Here is a 27935-nt window from a genome sequence, read left to right as displayed (position 1 = left end):
GGAATCAGCACTGTTCCCTTTTACAGCCAAACATTAAAAGAAAAGCAGAATTCAATAAAAACAAAAAACAAACAAACAAACTACAACTTCAGGGGAAGCTTTCCCATTAAAGCTGCAAGATGAGGGAATTCAGAAGGCGTTTGATGAAGGATTTCAGGACCAAACCATCATGAATGTGACTAAGAAAATTCTGTTGTGTATTTGCTGCCTTTTATTGAGGTGGGTGGAGCACGCTGTTCTGCAGACAGACAGTAGAGGGCGCTAAAGGAAAGGGTCTGACAGCAGAAGAACATACTGCACTTGCTGAATGTTGCATAACTCATATGTGTGTCATAGAAGAAGGATTGACTTCACATGAGAGAGAGAGACTGTGGTGGCAAACGTATACAGTTACACTGAGTAACATGTTTAAGGACATGTCCTCACTCTTTGCAGGCTATAACATAGGCCTTTAAAGATTGTTGCATGCTTTCCCATGTGTCCACAGAGTTACTCGATGGCGGTGTACTTAGTGAAGCAGCAGTCGTCCACAGTGCTGCTACAGAGACTGCGAGCTAAAGGCATCAGAAACCCAGACCACTCCAGAGCACTCAGTAAGGGCTGTCAGCCTCTTTTTAAGAGGAGCACCAATCCAGTGTATCAGCTAATACTGTGTTTACTAACAGAACAGAGTTTCCACTATAATTTCATGTATTTGAGTCACGACTTAAATTTACATAAATAAAAGATGACCCACATGATTTTTAAATTGAGGAAGAAAAACAGCAGTGAGATGGTAACGTAGGATCTGCAGTGGCTGAATTTATGGTATTGAAAAAAGTTGTATGGTGCATTGCACTTTTTTTAAGATTGAACTCTTATTTTGAAATTTGTTTCCATCCAGTCAGATAGGAGCTGCCTACACATTTTATGCCATCTTGCAAGTTACATAAAAGATTTATGTGCAGAGGAGACAGGCAGTGTAAAAAGCTCTTGAATATTGATGCAGTCAGTCAGTGATTTAGTCAGGAGTTTGGTTCTGACACTCACGTGTTTGTCCTTTTTCTCTATTCTGCAGTAAAAGAGAAGCTAACAGCCGACCCAGACAGTGAAATAGCCACAACCAGCCTTCGAGTGTCGCTCCTCTGCCCGGTAAACCTGCTCCCTGCTCTTCATGAATTTAAGGCTGTTTTTCGAGGTTCAGTCACGTCCAAACATGTTCACCCGCCCCCACCTTTGTGTGCGACTGAACATGCCCTCATACATAACTTATCGATGTGAACGCGAACCACCTGTCAGATTGTCTTCCCAACCCCTATCCTGTTTTGTTATGTGGTTTTGGTATATTTGTGACATTTGTGTATCCCTTATTCCCACTTCATGCCTTGACTACGTATGTGCTCGCTGTGCAGCTGGGGAAGATGCGGCTGATGATCCCGTGCCGGGCGCTGACATGTTCCCACCTGCAGTGTTTTGACGCCACACTTTACATCCAGATGAACGAGAAGAAGCCCACCTGGGTGTGTCCTGGCTGCGACAAGAAGGCGCCGTATGAGCACCTCATCATTGACGGGTAGGTTCACGCCAGCCTGCATGTGACCTTTGATAAGCAAAGCTGACATCCATCATGAACAACCCCCATCACCCTCTTCATGAGACCGTGGGTGAACTGAGCAGCTCCTTCAGTCAGAGACTGAAACATCCTCGCTGCAGGAAGGAGCGCTTTCGCAGGTCATTCATCCCAACAGTAGTTAGACTGTATAACACATCATAATGTCTTGAGTCACTTGGACACTTTACCTACACTGCCATCACTTTATCCATACAGTCAGATACATTTTATTTATTACACTCACCCATATAATGCATACCGTGTATGCTGTGTACCTTACCGGCTACAAATGTATATAATATTTTGATATCTGTATATAGTGTTTGACGTGTGTGTATATGTGTGTATATGTAAATATATATATATATATATATATATATTTATGTATATAGTGCTTATGTATATGTGTATAGTTTTTTGCTATTTTATTTTATTCTATTGAATTTTAGTTTTAATTTTTAGTTTAGTTATTTGTTCTTACTCATCCTTTTCATTTTTTCTCTGTATTGAGCTGCTGTAATGCACAAATTTCCCCGTCGTGGGATCATTAAAGTTTTATCTTATCTTATCTTATCTTATAAAATAGTGCAGAGTGGTCACGCTGAACTCCAGAGGGGTACATTCAGTCAGTTTTTGAATGCAATGTTTGATTTTTGAAGCTGTAGTTGACAAAAATAATGTTTGGAATGTAAGAAATCCATACATTTACCAGCCGCTTTATTAGGTACACTTTGCTAGTACTGGGTCAATCCAGACTCATCAGACCAGCAACGTTTTTCCAGTGTTCTATTGTCCAGTTTTGGTGACCCTATTTGAATTATAGCCTCAGGTTCCTGTTCTTAGCTGATGAGAGTGGCATGCGGTGTGGTCTTCTGCTCCAGTAGCCCATCTGCTTCAAGGTTTCTTTAGGGCGACTCTGAAATTTGGGGAGGGCAGCAGCTGATGTCGGCTTGTGTTGGGTCACTTCTGAAACGTGTCAAATGATCATGTTAGGCACGCCACTCAGGTCCGTTTTTTTGTCCCTTATGCTGATAAAACAGCTGGTAAAACAGCCTTTATGTCCCAGAACACTGGAAAAATTGACCTGTTCTTCTTCTGTTGTTATTGTGTGTCGTTGCTCTGTAGAGCGTATAGTTTTCTTTATTTACTCTGTTACTCATCGGCTGTTATGTGGTGATTGGTAAATATGTTGGGACACTCTCACAAATGAGTTGATGCAGCAAAAGGGATTTCCCCTAACAGTTACTCAATATAAAAGACCTTTTTGTGGAGAGATTTTATAGAGGAACTGTGTTTATGTCATCTTTGCTTTTTTTTTCTCTCAAATATATATATAAAGTGGACCATTTTTTCCAGTGTGCTGAACCTTTATTAGAAAAATTACTTTCTGTGTGTATTTAGGTATTTTTTTCTTTGTTGGGTTTGTGTGTGACGTGTATGTTTGTTCTCAGGCTTTTTGTGGAGATCCTCAACAGCTGCATGGACTGTGATGAGATCCAGTTTAAGGAGGATGGCAGCTGGGCCCCCATGAGGTCTAAGAAGGAAGTGCAGGAGGTCTCCTCTGCTTCCTATAACAACGGGGTGGATGGTGAGATGAGGGATAAATGAGGGTGGGAGTAAAAAAAAAAAAAAAAGGAAATATTAGGGGCTTAAAGAAAATGTGGAAAGAGAGAAAACTTGCCTTTACACGTTTTCTTTGCTTATGTATTGGCAGCTTTAATTGGGCCAAACATCTATCAGGAGCTTTTTTTTTTTTAAATACTGTGCAGCCTCTGAAAAACAAAAACCTTTGCACAAACACAGTCTTACACATCACCGCTGCTCTCCAGGCTCATGCCGGACGTCCGCGGGCTCAGATCAGCGGAGCTCCTCGTCGTCCAGCCACGGAGGCGGCGACAGCAGCAACGGCAAGAAAGTGGAAGTGATCGACTTGACACTGGACAGCTCCTCGGATGACGAGGGACAGGATTCGCCGCCTCCGCCGCCTCCTACGCTGCCTCCTCCAGTCAAAAGAGCGTGCCCCTCCATGTCCCCAACCTCGCCACCTGTCATCAACAAAGGGTGAGGCGCGCACACACGAGATGATGATTTCATTTCCGCAGGCAGTTTGAATTTGATTAAATGTGAAATTGATGCTCATTTTAGCTGCTCGAGTGGGCAGTTGTGTCTCTCCATTTCAATCATTCATGAGTTTTGCCCTCGAACACACAGAGCATCTTCTAACATTTCACATCGGCGCTCGCTGTTGGTACCCAAGCGTGCTGACCGAGAAACATTTGTGTCTGATGAGCTGGGGGACTTTCCATAACTCTTTTCCTTTTTGCAAGCAGGAGTCATGAAGATAGAATCAAAGTGCAGCCAATCACAGTTCAGCACACACTGAACTGTGATAAGGTATTTTCATACCTTACTGAAGATTTGAATCCAGACTCCCTGAAATTTTAACAGCTGTCTTTTCTACCAATCCAAAATTCATTAGGTCCATCTGCTGCTTCCATTTGTCTTTAATGAATCCTGTGAATGTTATTTCTCTGAGTGAAGGAGACAGGAAGGCCCGGTGGTTTAGTAGACATGACACAACATAAAAGTCTCATTAGAAGTTAATTGGCTTCTTTAGTTCTTCATCTCTGCTCTTCTTCCTCTGTATCTGCCTTTAGCGTGTTGAACCTGCACCATCAGGCCTCCCCTGTGAGCCGTACCCCAAGTATGCCAGGGATAGACACCAGCTACATCCCTCCTGTCCCCCCGCTTATCCAGGACTACAGGCCCTACTACCACACCCCCAACGACCTTTCAGGTAATGACACACATGCAGACTCATTACTCATTACTAAAGATAATGTGTGTACTGTACATGTATTTAAATCTAACTGTATTCTACATCATTCATGGTGTGTGGTCAAGCGCTGTTGAATTTGTCTTAACTTTATTTAAAATTCTACCGATGAGCCAGATTTTTTCTGACAGAAGAAAAGTATTTTTTTAATTAGGCAATATTTATGGCAAAATTTAAGTCCAGTCCTCGTACCTGACCATTTTCAGAGAGAGCAATTTAACACTGACCGATGAATGATTCAAGCACTAAAAAAAAATGCTCCTAACTCAACGGAAGAACCGGTGTTCTGTCTACACAAAACACACAACCCCCCTCTGTGTTTCTGTCTTTTCTCTTAACTTTAAAAAACTTGCAGTATGTTTTTCCATCTGTGATGTTCGTCACTGACTCTTTCTCTACTTGTTTTCCAGAACTGAATTTCTTCTCTTTTCTTCAGGGGGACAATCATCCGGTACGTACAGCATTGTTTTATGTTATGTGTAAATGCTGCTGAATTCAGGAGCTAAAACGCTGTTTTCGACCCTGGAAGCCTGTGATATTTTGTGCTTAGTAAAAACAAAGCATCGCTTTGCTTTTATCACCCCTCAGAAACAAACTGCCCTCTGTGTAGTATGAACATCCTTCATGCAGACTCAACTCCATAGACACATATATTAAAAAAACATATTGGAAACCTTATATTTTGTGCAATTTCCCATAAATTGTGCCTGGCTCTTGGTGTTCTTATTTCTGCTGCCTCTGGGCTGTAGTCTGTACGGGCTGTTTAAGGAGAGATGAAAGTTTGCCAAATGAGAGTTCTCAGAAAAAAAAAGTCTCACATGTTAAGTAGTGCGATATCCAACTGTTATCTGCATCTGGGATTTCTGCTGCCAGTGAGGATGAATGGGATGCCATATGTGTCTCAAACAGTATTAAAATTCAACAGCAAAAAACCACATTGAGAATCAGTATTGCTGAATCCACAGACTCCACTGTGAGCAGGTTTCATTGGAGATCATTTTCTGCGCGCTAACATGAACATTGCTTCTAGAAAGCTTTGAATGAGTCTTTAAAATCAATGAGGAATGAATGCAGCAGATCTCAAAACATGGACAAATAAAGCCGGACACCACTGCAGGTCGTTCCATGTTAATGTATTTTTGTAATTTAGGGAAATACCCATTTTACTGAAATGTTCTTATTGCTGCTCATTTAATTAAAACACTTTGAAACCTGAAAGTACAGAGTTCTGACAAGTCTTAAACTTTCTGACAGGACGGGACTGATGATACTCTGTTGTAGACGTGGGCACAGACAGCTGGCGACACCACGGATGAGTCGCCATTTGTGTTATACTTATTTGAAGTCTGCTGCCTGGGGCTCGACATTTTTGCTTGTCCCCAAAACATAGGGTTAGGGTGGGACTCCGAGCCAGGGTTGTCACCTGTAATGACTTAGAGAGACGGGATGTTTTCATATCATAGACATAGGTCAGCTTTACATTAATTTTCCTCACAGCTCCATTTGTACATACCTGTCACAGCAACAGTACATGCAGCATAATACCCACGGTTAGAGTTTTTTAACTGCTGTATTTTGATAGTTGATTTTTTTTTTTTTTTTTTGAGAGCACACAGTATGTGGCAGCAGATGGCTGCCCCTCCCTCAGCTGTTCTGACTCATAGTGTAAAACATGGACGTAGCTTCTGGGTCTGAAGAGTGAAATCAATGTGGAAGTGCCTTAAACCTGCATTATCTTTGAAGGCCACCAGATGGCGATAGCTGTTCTTGCAAAAAGGCTTCCGTCCTTGAGAAGTCTATGGGGCAGCTTTCTGTCTTGGCCTCTGTAAACACTTTCCAGCCATGAATTTATGGGTTCAGTCACTCATTTGGGATATTATTAAATCAAAAATGTATTTTATTTTTTGTAATTCTTGGTTGTACTATGTTCCATTAGCTAATGAACTGTGATTGACAAGTTGTTAGCCACCGAGCTAACACCGCCCCCTCTCGTCACATCCGGTTTTTTTTAACCCAAGATGACAGTAGGGAGAGCGCTAATGTCACGAGACTTTAGGAACCAGTGGATGACTACATGCACCTTTTACACTCTGTGGTTTTGGCAAAGGTCTCCAAACCATCACCAACTGTTTGTTTATATGGGACATCTCTATTGTGTTACCTTACAGTATAAAGAGCCTGGAGATGACTCTTGCTGTGAACTGAAATATAATTGAACTGAAGCTAAACTACATTGTGTAGTTACGAGAATAGACCTGTATATACTTCAGTAAATGGGTCACAGTTATTAAACTGTAGCTTATGCAGAACAGCTCGCCTGTCTAAAATCGAGTACAAAATCATTGGCTGTTAAATCCTGATCAATCCTGTCTCCGTGTCTGAGATCATTTCAGTAATCAGTAAAATCACCCCTGTTGTGCTGAATGCATAAATGTGCACAAGTCTTTCACTTTGGAATATAAATGGCAGGTGTATAATAAATTCAGAGCAAAGACTGCTGATAAAGTGCTCTGTCTTCTTTTTCTCATGTTCTTGCTGTTTGAATATGTTGGTGAACTAAGCCACTCATAAAGACAAATGAGAGACATAAAACAGCTATGTAGATGTTACTACTAATCTTATCCTGACCCACATTTTGGTCTGTCAGGACCTCACTAACACTCCCTCTTTCCTTTTGTTTTTCCCACCCTTCAGCATTACAACATGGTTATGGCAGCAGCGGCTGCTGCCTCGGCCTCAGACGACCACGAGCTGCTTCTCAACCGCTTCATGCCCTACAGCACCTCTTCCTCTGCCTCCCACCTGTTCCTCGACCAATCGGGAGCCTCCTCGGCGGCTTCGCTGACAGCGCCGACCAACGGGGCGAGCAATTCGGGCAGCACCAGCAGCCTGGTCTCATCCAGCAGCCTCCGTGACACTCACTCAACACACTCATCTTCACACTCGAGCTCACACTCCTCACACGCACATCCCGGGGTGGTGGCCGGTCGCAGCAGCGCCGAAGCAGCGGTGGCGGCTATTTACGGCGGGATACCTGATGTTATATCGTTGGACTGACCCGAGATGAGTGGGGACGACACTGTGGGCACAGCTGAAGTCCAGTAACAAACCCAATCACAAACTAACTGCAGGGGTGAAGTTTTAAAACTCGACTGGCCCCAAGTCATCAAACTCTGAACGTTCGTGGAGTCATAATGACGAGTCGGCCTCAAGAAGAGCACTAATAATATGAGCGGGGCAACTGACCCGAGTACAGTCCTGAGTCATCACATAAAAGGTGTGGACATTGTGTTGGTGTACTGACTTCAGATCAGAAACCTGTCCAGCATGGGAACCCACATTACTGCTATACTGGTACCAACCTGGCACAAAGAGCAAAGATGCTACCTGAGCAAAAACACAAAGGAGGAAAAAGCTCTTTTTTATAAAAACAAGGAGTGGCACCATGTACAGAGAACAAAATCTATTTTCCTCTTTTACTTTTGTATGTTAAATTGGGACAATTCCAGTCTAGTGAGCTGCTTCAGTCGCTGTTTGTAAGTGGAAGACTGAGTTGGGGTTTTTGTTTATTTGTTCTCACACACACACACACACACACGCGCGCGAGCTCATTCGTATGCCTGTTGCCATGTGGTTTCCTCTTTTTTAGCTGTATGCTGTTAAAAATGTTAAATTTGCATTTCTCCAGTCTTCGGTTCTCTCCGCCGTTCTCGTTTTCTCTTGTTCAGATTCATGGCATTTTATTTCTCTCGCTGATGACAGGAGCTTTTTCAGACCTTGGATTTATAGTTTATTCATGTGCTAATAATTTTATTATGCTTTTAAGTTATGTATGATATTTAAGCCTTTATAAATATAAATATATATAAATATATATATAAAAATATATATGCATTCCCTTTGACCTTCAGGTTGATGCTGTGGGGAGTGTGGAAATTAGCCATTTCCATTTTTTCATTTTCTCTCCTCGATTTCCGCCTCCTCTTAGAGACTCTGCCTGCATACAGCATTTAGAAATTCATCTGTTTATACCTGCAAGTTTAGAGTTTTTCGCTGGAACTATTTCATTTGTTTTCTCATTTGCACAATGCCAAAAAAAAAAAAAACATACGGTACCTGAATATGATCGAAATAATCAGAGTGTAGTTTGATCTGTGTGTCACAGTGTTTCCGGTCCGCTGTCCTCGCTTTCAGTCGGTAGCCATTCAGCCACTCAATCTCTGTCCCTTTGTGTCTCGTCTTCTCTGGTGACGGTGAAGGTCAAACCGTTGTTGTAGCAGTGTCGGGCCTTTTAAAGACACAGGCGTCCATACCAAGTGACCAAGCTTAAAGTAGCGCCCGTTTCTTTGCGGTGCGTTTCAAAATTAATGTCTTAAATGGTTACCCACAGTCCCCGCCCCCACGCCTTTTTAAAGCATCTTCTGAACATCGGATCTGTGACTGATATTGTCTCAGGAGTTTTCTTTGGGAAAAGCAGAGAATAGTGTAAGCAGGCTGTTGAGTGACACAGCTGAAGAAGGCAATCTCAGCTTGCCCTTTTTTTTAGACCGGGCACAGAGCCAGATGATTCAAAAATACATGGCCTGCCTGCCCGCGTCTGAAAAAGAAAAACAAACCTCCGGGATATTCAGTGTGTGATGTGGAAGTGTCAGGGCAACGTAGAGGTTTCAGGATCCCTGCATGGTGTCAATATTCAGCTTAAAAAAAACTAAAGGCTTGCCGATTTAAGACTGGACACAGTTTGCTTCCCTCAGGATATTAGAAGAACCATGTTGCAGAGATCCTCTGTAATCTGGTCACATTACTGGTGACACAGTTAATCTGGTGCCAGTGCAGCCCCCACCCCCCCACCCCCCCCACCTCCCCTCTATGTCCTTGAAACTTTCCCAGAGTCCCCAGTTATCCATCTCTCTTAGATGTTCTTCTTCCAGAGGTCGGAGACGGGCAGCTTCCATCAGAGCCTAATTACCCCCACCACCATGGGATAATCACTCCTGACAGCAAAACCCATCACATCGGATCCTCCACCCTGTCCCTCGACTGTAGACTGAGCACGCACGCACACACACACACCAGCCTTCCCTCTCTCGCCCTCTCTTTCTCTTGGCATTTGTAAATCTATTCCCTGATCTTCTCACGGGAACCGACCCCACCTCTCAGACTGACTCAGTCATTTGCCGGAACAAGTCTCGTGTATGTCGTGTTATGTTGTGCAGTATTTTATTTATTTTGTATTCTTATTTCTGTATATTATATTTTTACATAATGTTTGATTTCCGTGGCCGAGCGTGAGTCTCTTTCGACCGAGAGCTGTTGTGATTGATTTTATTTAATATGCGTTTTTACTTTCTTTGCCAGCAGCGCAACTTCTCTGAAAGGTATTGTGTAGTTACTCATCGTGGAAATGCGCGCGCGTGTGTGTTCTTGGTAGCTGACTTGGATAACATTTATGATGAGGGCACAAAACACACGCTTAATTATTATGCGCATGATTGATGATTGAACCTGTTTTGAGTTCCTGCTGCTTACTATTAAGAAATGACCAAGTCACTGTGAGCAATCGTGTGTAGCCAACACATGATGGATCATCAGTGAAGAGTTTAATTAAGAGTTACTTTATAGAAATGCTGCTGATTCTTTCAGGAATATAAAAGTGTCTTTATTGAACTGGTGGTCACATACAGACTTCTCCACTGTGGAAATAAAGCCTCTAAATCCCTTCAAACTGACAAATACTTCAGAATATCGGTCCACGTTCCCCGAACTGCCATCTGCTGTTCTCAACAACAACAAAAGATCTAGAATTAAAAAAAAGGCTCGCTTGCATCTGCGTAAATGTAGCATAGAGTTAGTTCAGACACTTCACAGAGTCAAGCTCAGGCACAACCCAGCAGATCAGCTGATCTCAAAGCCAGCCCCAATCAGCTGATGGCTCAGCAAATCTTATATAGAGTGCACTGTTGTAGCGCCTACTAACAGTTGCAGCACATCTGCAAGCCACTTTGCTACCCACCTTCATCCAACTCCATCTTCAACACAGTGCCTGACTTAATCTCATATCTCCAGCTTTTTTTATATATAAAAATAAAATATTACCAAGGAAGGTCCCAGTACAGAGCCACCCCAGCAATCAATTATAAATGACTGCAGATGGAATTAAAATAGTATTTTGGGTTTAGTGGCCCTAATTAGAATAGCTGTTTGACTCCAGGTTTAATAGCTTTGCATTCTTGTTAGAGTTGCTGATCATGTTTCAGAGTTTATAGTTTGCAAAAAAAAAGATTTTATTCTCTCTGACCAAAGAAAACGTGTATCCAAATGTGATGATTTTGAATTCTCCTTGTACTTTTAATGAGTATAATCCTCCATCTCAAAACTTTCCCAGGGGGAGGGAGGAGGTGTCTGCACACTGCTTTTGCTCAAAGTATTAATTTAATCCTTAAAACATTTATACAAAAGCAACATTTTGATGCGTAGGATCGTCCTCAGGCAAAGGACACTGTAGACATTTTCTAGAAGCTCGAATCAATACAAATCTCTGTCACCTGGAACCAGACTAAAAATAAAATCTACAAAAATAGATTGGAAAATTAAAAAATGTATGGTCACATACAGAAGGCTGTCATTAAATCAGATTTTCACTTCACGAATGACTGTCATGAACATAAACAAATGATGATAACGATTTTATTGTTATGTGTGGAAATCCAGGAGAAAGAGGCACTCTGTCAGTTTAATCTGTAGATTTGTTTGTGAGAGTCTGCAACCAGAACTGTAGAAGAGGAGGAACCACCTAATTTATATTATACATCTTTTATTAACATGTCCATGTTTAATCTTTTTTTTTAACCTTGTCACATAAGCAAAAAACTGCTTTCATTTGGGTAGATCGGTGAATTTCACTCTAATCTAGTTGCAGTGGGAGTTGTTGTCAACTGTTGGCGTTAATTTGTCACTCAAACTCAGTGAGTTGATCATTTCTGAGCAACAGGAACTACTTAAGCCGGTGTGTTTGTGCCTTTATTACAGGTCCCCTGGCTTGCTTTGCTGATGAGGAGTTTGATCCTTCACTTTTTCTTATGTCAGTTTTAACATTAATCGCCAGTATTTGGATACTTGATAAGATGGTCACAGTAACTGAATGAATCTGATCACCACGCTAATTTATTGAAACTTCTGTCCTCACGCTCGTCACGCGGCAGATTACGATGACGGCATGAAGTGGGAGAGCAGACCGTGTTGAATGTGTTTGTGTTGAAGTGCTCTACACGCAGGGGGGTCTATACAGGGGGGTCCGATCCTCCTCCCCACCGTCAGGTGTCCGCTGCTCCCTCCTGTGGTTTCATTAGTGGGGAAAAGTTAACTTCATGGTGAAGCAGTCTGTATCAAGTTGGGTTTATTTGCTAGAAGATGTTATACAGCATACAGGGATGGATAAGCACAGGGCTGCAGTCATCTCAGTCCCTTGTCATCATCACTCACACACATGTGAACAGAGTATATATGGAATAAGGCCACTTTTATCAGTAGTTACTCTTTAAGTGTGTTTTTTCGAAAACTCCACAGGCAACCTCGACGAGCAGCTCAACTCTTTGGTTGTCACGACCTTAAATAAAAGGGAAGAATCAGCGATGTGTATATTATGTCTGTATGAAACCCTGAAAACGGAAAGATCCAGATCCAGACGTGGGTGTTTGATGTCTGTTTGTAAGCTTTTGTGTGTCAGTTCAGAGCGAGAGAATAAAATAATTTATATATTTTTTAGAAAATGGGAGCTGTACTATTATTTAAAAAGGAAAAAGAAAAAAAAAATGACCGCGGCCAATAAAGAGTTTCTCGCAATGAAAACGATATCAGACTCAAGGCGACATCTGCACTCACTGCCTTAAAACATTCACAGGTTCAGTTTCATTGCTCCGATCTGGAAACAAAAACAACAGAGGAGGGAAAGGAGAACACGGTGTACAGTAGACCCATGTCAGTTTGTACAAATATACCAAGTGGAAAAAAAATATTTATTACCTGCATTGGAAGAAATTGTTTACTTATTGAATGTTACTTGTTTATGTAGAAAAGTTTAGATGTAATAAAATGCATTCTGCTATTTCTCTGTGTTTTCTCTCTCTTTTTTTTTATCCTTTTGGTTTTCTCTTCTGGAAGAACATGGTGCATTTTTTAAATCTGAACACTGGGTGGCGGTAGAGAGTCGTTTTGATCAACTTTTCCCTTTGGAATAAAGTCCCTCACAAGCTTGGACAAGCTCAGTCGGTGACTATGACGCAAGATCTACTTGATAGGAACATGTCAATTATTAAAATAATTACAAAATTATTCATTACACGCACATTCTGAGATTTGAGGAAGGCGCGCGCACATTACGCACAGGATTGACGGTCGCATCAAACCTTGTGCTCGCCAATGAACACCTCAACTCCACCTTACGGCCTGAGCAAATGAGGGGCGGAGGGCGAAGCGGTCCTTTAACACTGTCGAGAGCGGAGATGCTGGATGATGATGCGTCTTGGAGAAGACAGGAGGAGAGTTGACGGAGGAGTTTGTCGCACTCTAAGATGCAGCTATGTTTGGATCTACCTTTGAAAAATAAAATTAAAACTTTCAAGTGCACATCAGCATCTAAGTTATCCTGAAGTGTCTGTGATCTGTTGGCATTATGAGTGAAGAAAATGAGAGCATTTATTTAAACAAGTCACTGACCGAAATGGAGCTCTTCAAGAACCTGGTGGATATAGACGTGACTGCTGACCGGACCCCACTTCTGAGATTGTTCATCTGTCTCGTTTATTCAGTCGTTTGCGCTGCGGGTCTGGTCGGCAACCTGCTGGTCCTCTTCTTCATTAGAGTCAAACAAGACAGGAGGAAGTCCAGAGTGAACTTCTTCGTGTTCAACTTGGCCGTGACGGATCTGCAGTTTGTTCTCACTTTGCCCTTCTGGGCCGTGGACACCGCGCTGGACTTCAGCTGGCCGTTTGGATACGCCATGTGCAAAATCATCCTCTCGGTCACTGTGATGAACATGTACGCCAGCGTGTTTTTCCTCACTGCCATGAGCGTGACCCGCTACTGGTCGGTCGCTTCTGCCCTAAAGAACAGAACTGTGCAGAGGTCGTGCGGCGCCAAATGGGTCTGCGCAATTATTTGGACACTGGCGACTCTGGCGACTGCGCCCACGTCGATTTTCTCCACTGTCAGCAGCGTAAATGGGGAGAAATTGTGTCTTCTGAGGTTTCCGGGTGGACAGTACTGGTTAGCACTTTATCACATACAAAAAATCGTTGTAGGTTTTGTTTTGCCCATGTTAATCGTGTCCATTAGCTACATCCTGCTGCTGCGCTTCATCCGCAAACGGAGCATGAAAACGAGCAACCCCAAACGGAGATCCCAAGTCACAAAATCTGTCACCATCGTCGTGTTGTCCTTCTTTCTGTGCTGGATGCCAAATCATGCCATCACCTTGTGGAGCGTGCTGGTCAAACTGAACGCTGCAAATTGGGACAAGTCATACTACACAGTTCATACGTATGTGTTCCCACTGACCGTGTGTCTGGCGCACACCAACAGCTGCCTGAACCCTATCATTTACTGCCTCATGAGGAAGGAGTTTAGGACCAAACTGAGAGGTCTGATACACAGAGGATAGTGTTTGTGGAGCGTTGTCGTTGTTTTTACGCGTCCCGAAAGGTGTTGGCAGACAATGACGCGCGGGCGATGCGCACAGAGAACACAAGTACAGAGAAAAAGAATTAATGAAAGTACAAATAAGCCGAGCAATGTCAAGTAAAGACCCAATTCTGCCCATGAAAAAAAAAAAAAAAGAGTTTTAATTTTGCTGAGCGCGTCTTGTTTTTTAAGTATTGCGTAAAGTGGCAAATTTATTTAGCTTGTAGGGCTGGACTCCGTGGAATCGCCTATTTTGTGTAAAAACTATTTCACATATGAACATTGTAGCACAACACCTGTTCAACAACCGTGATGTTTGTGAGTTTCTGTAGTTCAAAGTCCGTGCGTAATTGAGCATGACAACACGCTTGAGTGCTGGCGTTGTTACCGAACAGTGAGTGGTTAAACGCCTTTTACGTCCTTCTGTGAATGTCTCAGCAAATACTGTAACCAGCACACACGCAAGCGCGCTTAAAGGCTTCACCTGAAGCGCGCGCGGGGGTGGGGTTGCAGGTCATGTTTAGTTTTCGTCTTCTTTTTGATGCATGAGTAATTTATTAGTGCAAAGAGATACAAAAGACAGCAAACTGAAACATGATTGTTGGGAATGGCCACAAATTGTGTGTGACGATAAAACTGTTCTCCAGTTGTCACGTGGGTCAGTTATCCTCGCAGGTGATGGGATTTGATTAGCAGGTGTTTACAGGTCTGACGTACGAGCAGCAGAAGCGACGATGAACAAAACAGAAAAACAGAAAAGAGGCGTCTGCCTCCTGCGCTCCTCGCTGCTGAATGAGACGCAGACTGAGGCTGAGGAGCCCAATGGCTTCCTCACATACTCATCAGCTGGAAATGGCTGTGAGCACGTAGAGAAAGGCCTCTCTGAATAGCTATGAGTAGGTGTCAGGTGAACGCAAGCTTCACATTCATATCAGAGATTAGGCTCTATTTTCGCATGGGCGCTGGCGTCAGTTGTGGCTGAACTGAACTAAATGTAAAATGTTGAAATTCATTCAAGGTGAGATTTTTAAAAATTTATTTACTAGTAAGTATTTATTTTTAGCACTTGGTAATGCTACATTTTCAAGTATTTTTCAAGTCTTCAAACGTTTTATGTTCTATTCAAAAAAGCATTAATGCAACATTTGAGTCCCAACAAGAAATGTTTGTGACTCATCATACTTAGAACAAAACTGGCTGAAATTATAGAGCATTACTGTATGCATCATTAGTTTGATGAAGTTTAGAAACTTTATATATATATATATATATATATATATATATATATATATATATATATATATATATATATATATATATATATATATATATAAAGTGCAAAAAGCACTGAGCAGCCTGGTTTGTACCTCACATCTCAGAAATGACACATTTCTCATTTCCAGTAATTCCAAGCTCACAAATGAAAATCTTAATTTCAGGCAAGTATTTTAGGCATTTACATACAGTTCCTATATACTTGCATGGAATAGCTACAGACAAGGATAAAATCCTCTTTCTGTGTTTTGCAATGGCATTTTTTTTTTTTTTAATTTGCTGGTGAAGTTTTATGAGCTGTGATGTGTGATTGCACAAATAAATCCAATAAAGTTAAGCCAAATATTAAAAAAGACAAAATGGCTTGTTTCGCAATATCATCATGATGTAAATGGCAATTAAAGTAGCCTTTTCTTGTCTTTGACGTGGGAGGCTCATTTTGTTTTGTGCCTTTTTAGGGCTTTTTTTTTTCCTCTTACAGTTACACCAATTTCACCAAAACCCTCCAACAATTTGACTTGCCACTTCTTCACAACTCCTTCGATAGTAGATCTTACCAAACGAATGAGGAGATAAAATGAACACAAACTAACAGCTCACAGTGAAGGTGATGAAAGCCACTGGGGAAAGTAATCAAGGAGCTAATCAATTTAACTGACAGATTATTAAAATAGAATAACAAAAACATATACACACTGACACTGCAATATCAACTGATAATTGTCAGGCCACATGTCAAGTATCATGATATGAATGTATCATGAGTTCTGTCCCATAACTAAAGTCAATTTATTGCAAGTCACCCAGTGTGGTTGTGTTGGTCCCTCTGGCACGAACAGCACGCACAAACTGATCCCACAGGTGTTCAGTGGGGTTGAAGTCAGGACTGCAGGCCGGCACTCCATCCTCTCCACTCCCAAATTCTGGATGTAGTCTCTGATAAACCCCGCTCTGTGGAGGCGGGCGTTGCCATCTTGGAGGATGGAGTTCAGTCCCAGACTGTGGAGGTGTGGGATTGCCACTGGTTCCAGAATCTCATCTTGATATCTCTCTGCATTGAGATTGCCTCCAATGATGATGAACCTGATTATCAGTGCCTGGCAATTTTGTCAAGTTTTTCATGGGTCCAACCCACAAACTCAACTCTGCTGCTCAACCCACAAATGCATTTTCCTTACAAATGTGGCTCCATTTAAGGGGAAATGAACAGGCTTTCCAACGGTATAAGATTTACTGCCAAGAAGAATTGTTCCAACACAGAAATAATCGATCAAACACAAATTTCCTTACTTTTATGCTGAGTTTATATACATTTTATGTAGCAGAACAGTGTTTTAACTCCCACTGATGATCTTGTGACCTTTTAAAGTGGGGCCTGATCCTGTGCTGGGAACCACTTCACTTACTTACTAATTGCATATACAGTAGTTCAAAATAGCTCAAACAACTAATTATAATGTCAGTCACAGAAGACAGTAGCTGTATAGTAGTATATTTGTTCTTAAGGTTGTTGTATAAGTTTGTATGATTAAATTATCTTTGTGCCTATACCCACTTGAATATTAGTTTTTCTTTAAAGAGTCTGAACATCTCAAGGTAATTAAGCAGAGGCTGAAAAGCCTGAGATGCATATTCTTTCACTTGTCCACAAAGCTTTGGAAAGAGAAATCTTTTCACTTTTTCATGTCACTAAAGTGCCTTCAGTCTTTGTTGCTACTTTAATTATGAAGAGGTTCTGCAGGGTTTGCAAAGGTCATCTCTTACCACTTGGAGGGCTTATCACAACACTGACATTTGGGAGAAAAACAGAGTTATTTATAGGACTAATCAGCACTCAGGATGCAGAAATTGTGTCTTGTGTATCTGAGAGAATAAAAGCGAGGAAAACCTCTAAGACCGCTAATGAAGCCTAGCCATTTCCCAAAGTTACACACATATAAAAGACCTGCAAATGTTTTGTTGCCATCATGTCTTCCTGCTAAACAACAATGTCACTGCCATAATGGGCCTTAACCAGGGAAACAGACAAGGAACAAGGTGGTGTGAAGAAAGGTTGTCAAAACAAAAGTCTTAGAATTCTTTCCACTGGTTTCTTTATGAATTTTAGACCATGAATATGTCAGCTTAGTTTGGTTGTCCTCGTGTTCTCTTCTTTTTTACTTGACATGCTGTAAGGACACAGATAATAATTCATTCCGTTCAAAGTGCTGTCAGCCAATTGGGAACAATTACAGCTGAAATATACAGTACTGTGCAAAAGTCTTGAGTCACCCCTCATTTTTTTATGTTTTGCTGGGAAAATGAGAAATAGTTGTAGTGATTTATTGAAACATGTGCAAACACACATGGAAATAAAGCATATAAGGCAAAAACAGAGCTTATACAGTTCTAATGAGCTTGTACGCCAATATTTGGTGTGACCACCTTTATTCTTCAGCACAGCCTGAACTCTCTGAGGCAGCTTTCTTCTCATTTCTTTAAGTTGTCTTCAGGAAGAGTTCTCCAGGCTTCTTGAAGGACAAAGCTCGTCTTTGGATGTTGGCTGCCTTTTGTTTTATTTTCTGTCAAGATGATCCCACGCTGCTTTGATAATGTTGAAGCCAATCCATGAATGATGGTGTTCCACTGTGGGGTTTTTTTGTTTTTTTTTTTTGTCCAGCGATGCTTTTACTGCATTGACAGTGTGTTTGAGGTCATCGTCATGCTGAAAAATGAAGCTGCTGCAATATCATCTTTAATAGTCTCTGGAGCTTGAAAAAGGCGACTGGACTTCTTTTTGTTTCTTGAAGACGTTTCACCTCTCATCCGAAAGGCTTCTTCAGTTCTCAACCAAATGGTGGAGAGACCCAGGTATTTAAACCCCTGTGGGCGTAGTCCCCTGGAGGTGGTTATGACCCTCTATTGATCATGTGCGTGAACACATGTGCCCAGGTGTGAAGGGGGCGTGGGTCATATTTAATCAGTGGTTTCAGTTGAAACCAATTTAGGACTCCGCTCCATTGTTTCCTGTGGCCTATTGAGGTCACTGGAACAAAGGTGTGAATGGGGGTTGAGACGTCTGGGAAGGGAGCTCAGGACAGCACTGTAAGCGGGGGAAAGTTGGTGACGTAATCCACCTCCTCTGTTCAATGATGGTTGTTCACAGTGGACATAGATGGCTTCTTTCACTCCTCTTTCAAACCATCTGTTTTCCCTGTCCAAAATGTGGACATTGGCATCCTCAAAAGAGTGCCCTTTTTCCTTCAGATGCAGATGTACTGCTGAATCTTGTCCTGTCGAGGTGGCTCTTCTATGTTGTGCCATTCGTTTGTGAAGAGGCTGTTTGGTTTCACCAATGTAGAGGTCCGAGCACTCTTCACTGCACTGAACAGCATACACTACATCGCTGATCTTGTGTTTGGCGGGTTTGTCCTTGGGATGAACCAGTTTTTGTCTTAGGGTGTGACTTGGTTTGAAGTATACTGCATAAGTATTGTTGTCACTGAGGAGTGTAGTAATTTTGTTGTGGTAATCCGATGAATTCAGCACAACCGTGCACCTCCCCTTGTCGGCTGGCAGTATGGTGATGTTTTGATCCTTGCTTAGGGCTGTGATGGCCTTCTTCTCCTGAATGGTGAGGTTGGATGGAGGAAGTCTTGCACTGGAGAGAGTGGCTGAAACTTTCATCCTGATCTGTTCTGCTACAGGATGAGAAAGTTTGTTATTTCTTATAGCGGTTTCTGTTGCTGTGATGAGGTCTACTATAGGAAGCTGTTGTGGGGCTATGGCAAAGTTGAGTCCTTTGGCTAGCACATTTTCTTCTGGTTTGGTGAGGACCCTGTCTGATAGGTTCTTCACCCACTTTCCTTGGTTTCCATTGCTTATCGTGTCGTCCTGTTTGTTAACAGATGAATGGTATGCCTTGGTTTGCAGAGTTTGAAATTTACGTAGTTGTCTTTCCTTGCCTTTGATGTGTTGTGCGAGCTGGGCTTTGTCCACAAATGTAGAAACTTCTTCTGCGATGGTGTGAGGTAAGAGTGATGAGAGTTTCTGCTGAGTCTGGTGGATTTTGTTCTGGAGTGCATCTAGGGTCTCTCCACCATTGGTCGAGAACTGAAGAAGCCTTTCGGATGAGAGGTGAAACGTCTTCAAGAAACAAAAAGAAGTCCAGTCGCCTTTTTCAAGCTCCAGAGACTACTATGACCTGGATAACTGAGAATCTACACAGACATATTGCCTTGCACTTTGGGAGGAACACCCTTCAATTGGTGCGGGAGTATGAAAGGGACTCAAGAAAGCTAGCGGACTACAGGAACCACCTTCGTTTCAACTTGAGATGCAGACAGTCCAGACTGGTTCCCAAGAGTTTGCACCTTGGGTCCACAGTAAAAGGACATAGAGCTGACCAAATTCTATGGAGAGCACAGAACCACCTTTTAAGTGAAAGGATAAGACAGGTCCATTTCACCATAGATGCACTCCAGAACAAAATCCACCAGACTCAGCAGAAACTCTCATCACTCTTACCTCACACCATCGCAGAAGAAGTTTCTACATTTGTGGACAAAGCCCAGCTCGCACAACACATCAAAGGCAAGGAAAGACAACTACGTAAATTTCAAACTCTGCAAACCAAGGCATACCATTCATCTGTTAACAAACAGGACGACACGATAAGCAATGGAAACCAAGGAAAGTGGGTGAAGAACCTATCAGACAGGGTCCTCACCAAACCAGAAGAAAATGTGCTAGCCAAAGGACTCAACTTTGCCATAGCCCCACAACAGCTTCCTATAGTAGACCTCATCACAGCAACAGAAACCGCTATAAGAAATAACAAACTTTCTCATCCTGTAGCAGAACAGATCAGAATGAAAGTTTCAGCCACTCTCTCCAGTGCAAGACTTCCTCCATCCAACCTCACCATTCAGGAGAAGAAGGCCATCACAGCCCTAAGCAAGGATCAAAACATCACCATACTGCCAGCCGACAAGGGGAGGTGCACGGTTGTGCTGAATTCATCGGATTACCACAACAAAATTACTACACTCCTCAGTGACAACAATACTTATGCAGTATACTTCAAACCAAGTCACACCCTAAGACAAAAACTGGTTCATCCCAAGGACAAACCCGCCAAACACAAGATCAGCGATGTAGTGTATGCTGTTCAGTGCAGTGAAGAGTGCTCGGACCTCTACATTGGTGAAACCAAACAGCCTCTTCACAAACGAATGGCACAACATAGAAGAGCCACCTCGACAGGACAAGATTCAGCAGTACATCTGCATCTGAAGGAAAAAGGGCACTCTTTTGAGGATGCCAATGTCCACATTTTGGACAGGGAAAACAGATGGTTTGAAAGAGGAGTGAAAGAAGCCATCTATGTCCACTGTGAACAACCATCATTGAACAGAGGAGGTGGATTACGTCACCAACTTTCCCCCGCTTACAGTGCTGTCCTGAGCTCCCTTCCCAGACGTCTCAACCCCCATTCACACCTTTGTTCCAGTGACCTCAATAGGCCACAGGAAACAATGGAGCGGAGTCCTAAATTGGTTTCAACTGAAACCACTGATTAAATATGACCCACGCCCCCTTCACACCTGGGCACATGTGTTCAAGCACATGATCAATAGAGGGTCATAACCACCTCCAGGGGACTACGCCCACAGGGGTTTAAATACCTGGGTCTCTCCACCATTGGTCGAGAACTAAGAAGCCTTTCGGATGAGAGGTGAAACGTCTTCAAGAAACAAAAAGAAGTCCAGTCGCCTTTTTCAAGCTCCAGAGACTACTATGACCTGGATAACTGAGAATCTACACAGACATCATCTTTAATACACTTTCCAGATGGTATTGCATGGTGGAACAAAATCTGATGGTGCTTTTCTGTGTCTATGATTCCATCAATTTTGACTAGATCTTTAACACCACTGGCTGAAATACAGCCCCCACACCAATGCAGAGCCTCCACTGTGTTTCACAGATGGCTGTAGACACTCACTTTTGTACTTCTCTCATATTCCATACATATTTATGAAGATTTGAACCAAAAATTTGCATCTCTCAGGTCCTGTGTCAGGTCTTTGCTGGATTTTTTTTTCCTGTTTCTTAAGAACATGACTTTCAGATATTGTTCATCTGCTGCAGATATTTTTTTAGCCAGACACGTCCTCTGTTTGCCTCCACTTCCCACTTTCCTTAAATGTTTTAAGGACACACTGCACACCATACTTTTTCAGCTAATGGCTCTTTGGAAATCATCTTGTTGGTGCAAAAATGCTATTTTATGTCAGTCAAACTGTTTTATCTTTGACATTTTTCATAGATTCACCTAAAGAAATTAAAACAAATTATATGTTTTTTGTGACAGGCTGTTAATAACAAAGTGCCTAAAGATACAGATTAAAATTGGTTCTTTGCTAAGTCGTCTGTTATGCGTAGACACAACACTGGTTCATCCCTTGAGTTAGGTGTTTTTTTTATGCTTGAATAATTCATGGGTCAGTGTGAAGTGGTTTAACAAACAACAAAAATCATTCCTCTGAAAATGGACAGGTTAAAAAAAAACTGGCCTGAAAATGAATGGAAAAAGCAGACAATGTCCAAAGAAAAGCTGGAGAACTGTTGCTCAAGACCAAGAAAGTCTGACTCCCTGGAAGCAAAATATAAAGAAAGAGGGGTGGCTCAATACTTTTGTATAGGACTGCATTATTATACAATGTGTTACACAGTGCTGTGAAAAGTATTCTGATTTCTTTTTATTTTGTCGCAAATTTGTTACACTTAAATGTTTCAGATCATCAAACAGATTTTAATATTAGACAAAGATAACCCGAGTAAATACAAAAGGCTTTAATAGTGTTTAGAGGCTGATTTAATTTATTAAGGGAAAAAAATAATCCAGACCTACCTGGCCCTGAGTGAAAAATTCATTGCCCCTAAACATAATGGCCCAGTTTCCCATACAGAGTCTATGTCTAATCCTGGACTAAATACTTTTTCCGATTGTGGTCTTCATTGACTTTGTCTTTTTAGTCTAGGACCATGCTTAATCCATGACTGGGAAACTGGCTGAATAACTGGTTGTGCCACTTTTGCCAGCAAGAACTGCAATCAAGCATTTGAGATAACTGGCAATGAGTCTTTCACATCACTGTGGGGGAAGTTTGGCCCACTCTTCTTTGCAGAATTGTTTTAATTCAGCCACACTGGAGAGTTTTCAAGGATGAACGGCCTGTTTAAGGTCATGCCAAAGCATCTCTGTCGGATTTGAGACCAGATTTGAACTCGGCCACTCCAAAACCTTTTTGTTTTTTTTCGTACCATTCAGGGGTGGACTTCCTGATGTGTTTCATTGTCATGATGCATAACCCAAGTGAGCTTGAACTTCAGGACATGAACTGATGGCCAGACATTCTCCTTCAGGATTTTCTCATAGAGAGCAGAATTCATGTTTCCATCAATTACAGCAAGTCGTCCTGAAGCAGCAAAGCAGCTCCAGACCATCACACTAACGCCACCATGTTTGACTGTTACTATGATCTTTGTCTTTTAATTAAATTCTGTTAGTTTTATGTCAGATGTAACAGGTCTCAAATCTTCCAACATTTTCAACTTTTGTTAATATTCTTTTGTTGAATATTCTGTCAGTCCACAAAATATTTTCCCAAAGTTTTGGGGATCATCAAAATGTTTTTTGGCAAATGTGAGACGATCCTTTTTTTTGGCAGCAGAGGTTTTTATCTTGGAACTCGCCCGTGGATGACACTGTTTGTCACATTACAAGTATTATAAAATATTTGTAATATTTTTATCATATTATAAATATAAACATAGATTTTATAAATAAAAACATCCAGACCTGCTCTGATCAGAACCAATGCTGAATGAAGGGACAGAAATATATAATGTACTTTTAAATAGCACTTTAACCATTTATTCATAAAGTGCTTGATTCTAACCACCTCGAGCACATCCATGAACAGTTTAGACTCACCGTGTAACCTAACATGCATGTCTGTGGACTGTCATAGGAAGCTGGAGAGAACCCTCATAGGCACAGGGAGAACATGCAGGTCCCTGTCAGGGATTGAACCAGGAACCTTCCTGCTGTGCAGCAACAGTGCTAACCACCATCAGCGCACCGAAACAGCAAACGGAGACAGAAAGACCTTATTTATTGTTACATTTTGATTTTGAAACTGTTTCACTCTTTTCTACCTTTGGGTTGTTTTTGCTCTCAGTGCCTGAACAGCTGTTATTAACAGATTTCACGTATCTGTAGCTGAAACTCAGAAATGCAAACTGAACTTTATGCTTTAACATAAAGGCCGGTGCTTTGATGATGTCTCTGAGCTTTGTTGTTTGGGGTTTTTTTTGCTTGCTCTTGGTGAATTTGATGCTGTTTAAATGTAACAGTTGATATGCGTGCGATAGTTCAGTCTGTTGTTTTTTTAAATGCTTTGTAGAGGCAGGGAATGAGTAATTAATGGAAATGCAGTAAAATAAGTGTTATGGTCCTGGGTCTGGGACACAGTGTTTTTCTGTTTTCTGATTTTTGGGTTCTGTTTTCTCTCTGTGTTTTCCTTAGTTAGATATCTGAGTTGTGTCCTGAGTTCTGGATATTTGTATTTGAGCCCGATTTTCCTGTATTTCCCATATTCAGTCCTTATCTCTGTGTTTGGTCTGTGGTGCTCTCTCTCTAGTCAGTCTCATGTATTGTTTATCTTTTGTCCCAGTTTCAAGTCCATGTGTCTTAGTCCCGGTTTCTGTCCGTCATGTTTAGTCACTTCCTGTTTTACTTTAATAGTCTTTTGCTTCATGGGTTTCATATTCAGTCTTGTTAGTGTGTGATTCTGGTCAGCTGTTTTCCCTGGTGTGTCCAATCTCCCTGATCACCTAGTGTGTTTATATTGTCTGCATTTCCCTTTGTTCCTCACCGCGTCCTTGTTGTCGTCAGCTCCTGCTGCTGTGTGCTCGCCGTCAGTCGCTGTTCTTTTCCAAGAGAGTTTGTATTTTGTTCTGCTGGCTCCGGTCCAATTCTGTCTGCACTGAGTTTTCCAAATAAACTTTAAATGTTTAAAGTTCAGTCATGAACTGGGGTCCTCAACCTGCCTGCCACTGTGAGTTCCATGACACAAGGTTTAGCATAAAAATTTATATAAGTCACCTGCAGAGACTTCTGGGTTTGTATGTACGTCAGGTTAAGTTAACAGCTTATGAGGTCTTGATGGTATTTCTGCCTCCTGAGTCATTTTGACATTGTATAATGATAGTTTGCTCTTTCTCATGTGGGCTGTCATCAATAACCACTAAGGAAAGTTATTCCATTAAGTGTATATTTTTACATTTCAGCTCACTTCACTGCCCCAGCAGTGGATAAACACAATTAAAGGGCTGAAAAGATGTTTAGATGTTTTGAAGGGTGATTAATTTCACACTGTAATATTTCTTCTATTTCTCAGGAGATGTTCAGTAGTTGAAGTTGGTGGGGTCTGTGTCTCTAACACAAACTGTAAGAGTCTACAGTACTGTGCAAAAGTCTTGAGCCACCCTTTTATATTTTGCTTCCAAGGAGCCAGACTTTCTTGCATTTTTTTTAAAGTGGTGTTGCACAACAGTTTAAGTTTTTCTTTGGACATTTTCTACTTTTTCTACTCATTTTCAGTCCAGTCCTTGTGCCAGACCATCATTTAAGCATAAATAAGGTACCTAACTCAAAGCATGAACCAATGTTTACTACACACAACAGACACCTTAGCAAAGAACCCATTTTAAATTGTATCTTTAGACACAGCCTGTCACAAAACCACATCATTCTTTCAATCTATGAAAAATCTCAAAGGTAACAGTTTGACAGACAGAAAATGACATTTTTGCTCCAACAAGATGACTGCCAAAGAGCTGTTAGCTGAACATTTGGCATCTCTCAGTATGGTGTGCAGTGTGTCCTTAAAATCTGAGGACAAAAGAAGTGGCAGGTCTAAAAAAAAACAATTTACAGCAGATGAACAATATCTGAAAGTCATGTCCTTAAGAAAGAGGAGAAAATCCAGCAAAAACCTGACAGGTCCTGAGATGATGATCCATATATTCTTCACTGAAGCTTAAGCAGGGTGGCTGTCAAGAAGTCATTCTTAAAAAAGGGAAACCGGGAGAAAAGGCAGAGGTATGCCACATTACACAAGAACTGGACTGATAATCAGTGGCAACTTATGAAGTGATGAATCCAAATTTGAAATTCTTGGTTCAAATCGTTGTCAATCTATATAGAGGAGGTCAGGAAGGAGGTACAACAGTGAGTGTCTACAGCCATCTGTAAAACATGGTGGAGGCTCTGTCATGTTTGGGGCTGTATTTCAACCAGTGGGGTTGGAGATCTTGTCAAAATTGATGGAATTATGAATGCAGAACAAAACTGTCAGATTTTGATCCACCATGCAAAACCATCTGGAAAGTATCTGATTGGCAACAGCTTCATTTTTCAGCATGACGATGATCCCAAGCACACTGCCTATGGATAGAAAAACACACAGTGGAACACGCTCACTCATGCATTGGCCTCCCTGGACCTCAACATTATCGCAGCAGTGTGGGATCATGTTGACAGAGAACAGAACAAAAGGCAGCCAACATCCAAAGAAGAGCTTTGAATGTCCTTCAAGAAGCCTGGAGAACTGTTCCTGAAGACTGCTTACAGAAATGCGAAGAAAGCGGCCTCAGAGAGTTCAGACTGTGATGAAGACTGAAGATGGTCACACCAAATATTGACTTTCAAGCTTGTTCAAATTGTACAAACTCTGTTTTCTCCCTATATTCTGTATTTCCATGTATGTTTGCATATGTTTCAATAAACTGCTGCACCCATTTCTCATTTTTCTAATAAAATATAAAGAAATGTGAGGTGACTCGAGACTTTTACACGGTGCAGTATTGCATGAACTTCACTGACATGCAAATAATGACACTCAAGGATTTGCTCCACTTGGGGTCTGTCAGTTCAATTAAAAATACATGTATCTCAAAAGTATGCAGTGGGCCAATTCACATTCAAAAGTATGTTGTGGTTACAATGCGACAACTCAGAGTTCATGAGAAATATGTGGCCTAAAAATTGTTTGCCAACTAGAAAAGGCTAAGAACCCCTGTTGTTCTGTGTCCACAAAAATCTCATCCTTCTTTAGTCAGTTGCTTGACATAAACATAATTACGTTTATTATGTTTAGAATGTGCTGGTTAGTGGCTATAAGTAAGGCCTAAGGAATTTAATTAAAAGTGAAAATGGCTGGATAATTGAGAAGGTCTTTTCATTCAGATGATTCTGTTCTGTCAAGCCACTATTGTCACAGATACTATGCAGACAAAGGGCAGGCTGAAGCCAGCATCTATCTGGGTGAGCGCAGTTCCTGATGATGTTTCGTGCTCCTTTGAGATTGGGTGAGGTGGCAATGTCCTTCAGGGACAGCAGCTGGCAGCCAACGATGCACCCGGCTGTCCTCACCACTCCTTACATGGTCTCCTTGTCTGCTACAGAGCAGTCTGCGTACCACACTGGTGTGCAGTATGTTAGAACGGTAGAAAGAAATTTTCCTAATAAACATGGCAGGAGTGTTGGCTGACTGGGAGAGATCCTCTGACAGGAGGACACTGAGGAATTTAAAGGACCTCACATTAACACTGAGTAGGGCTGGGTCTGAGTCGTGCTTTTTCCTGTAGCCAATATCAGCCCTTTGGTCTGGGTGATGTGCAAAGCCGGGTCGTTCACTGAGCACCATGCTGATTGTTGCTGTATCTCATTTCTGTATGCTGAGTAAAGAAGTGGGTGTAAAGAAGGGCGTCAGCGCACAAAATCGAGGAGCTCCAGTGTTCAGTGTCATGGATGAGGACGAGTGGGTTTGATGCTCTGAGTGCAGTTTGTTAAGAAGTTCTTGATCCAGGCACAGATGGTTCAGAGAAAACCCAAGTGTTGAGGTTTGTTGAGAAAAAATGTCTGGGATGATGGTATTAAAGTCAGAGCTAAAGTCAGCGAAGAGCATCCTCAGGTAGCATCACCAGTAGATCATTTAGCTCTGTAGGCACACTGATGGGGAGGACAGGGGGAGGGTGATTGTGGCTGTGCAGGACCAGTCAACACTTCATGATGATAGAGTGAGAGTAACGTGCCTGTAGCTGCTATAGTCTGCTGAGACAAAGTAAACCCAAGAGGACATTGGTATGAAATATTTTTCATGGTATACTAAAATAGCACATTGAGAGAGTGAATATTTGTTATGAATTCATGACTATCAACCTGTTTTGAAGATCTTCTGACCCCCGTTTGCCCAAATCATTAAATGATACTTTAAGTAATTTCACCCGACATCACTAGCAGTCATGTCTTTTCCAGTCAGAGTTAAAGCAAAAAGGTTTAATTGATGGTAAGGATTTTAAAAAAAAATTTATTTTATTAAGCGATATACTAGTGATAGAGTCAGTCAGAGAACACTTTTTAATGCAAATTTGGCGCTGATATTCACAGCAGCTTTACGCATTTTACTGCCGGGATGATGGGAGTTTGCTCTTGGCTCAAAC

At 41.7% G+C, this 27935-nt stretch overlaps 2 protein-coding genes across 3 annotated transcripts in view; both read left to right on the top strand.

The window, feature by feature from the left end:
- LOC115774711 (E3 SUMO-protein ligase PIAS1-like) overlaps window positions 1–12531 on the top strand; it is a 60841-nt gene extending 48310 nt beyond the window's left edge. For both annotated transcript variants that reach the window (XM_030722108.1, XM_030722100.1), the window contains 8 exons: window positions 488–593; window positions 1058–1131; window positions 1392–1552; window positions 3043–3179; window positions 3421–3652; window positions 4249–4388; window positions 4838–4878; window positions 7122–12531. In XM_030722108.1, the coding sequence (XP_030577968.1) occupies window positions 488–593; window positions 1058–1131; window positions 1392–1552; window positions 3043–3179; window positions 3421–3652; window positions 4249–4388; window positions 4838–4878; window positions 7122–7484 (1254 nt within the window). In that variant the 3' untranslated portion in view covers window positions 7485–12531. The remainder of the gene's footprint in view (window positions 1–487; window positions 594–1057; window positions 1132–1391; window positions 1553–3042; window positions 3180–3420; window positions 3653–4248; window positions 4389–4837; window positions 4879–7121) is intronic.
- Window positions 12532–13098: 567 nt separating this feature from the next.
- Window positions 13099–14085, top strand: rxfp3.3a1 (relaxin family peptide receptor 3.3a1). The gene has a single exon (XM_030726161.1). The coding sequence runs from the start codon at window positions 13099–13101 to the stop codon at window positions 14083–14085; it is 987 nt and encodes a 328-aa protein (XP_030582021.1).
- Window positions 14086–27935: the final 13850 nt, after the last annotated feature.

This window comes from Archocentrus centrarchus, chromosome 3 (genome assembly GCF_007364275.1).
Source record: "Archocentrus centrarchus isolate MPI-CPG fArcCen1 chromosome 3, fArcCen1, whole genome shotgun sequence".
Lineage (NCBI taxonomy): Eukaryota > Metazoa > Chordata > Actinopteri > Cichliformes > Cichlidae > Archocentrus > Archocentrus centrarchus.
This window is presented reverse-complemented; position numbering and strand designations above follow the sequence as displayed.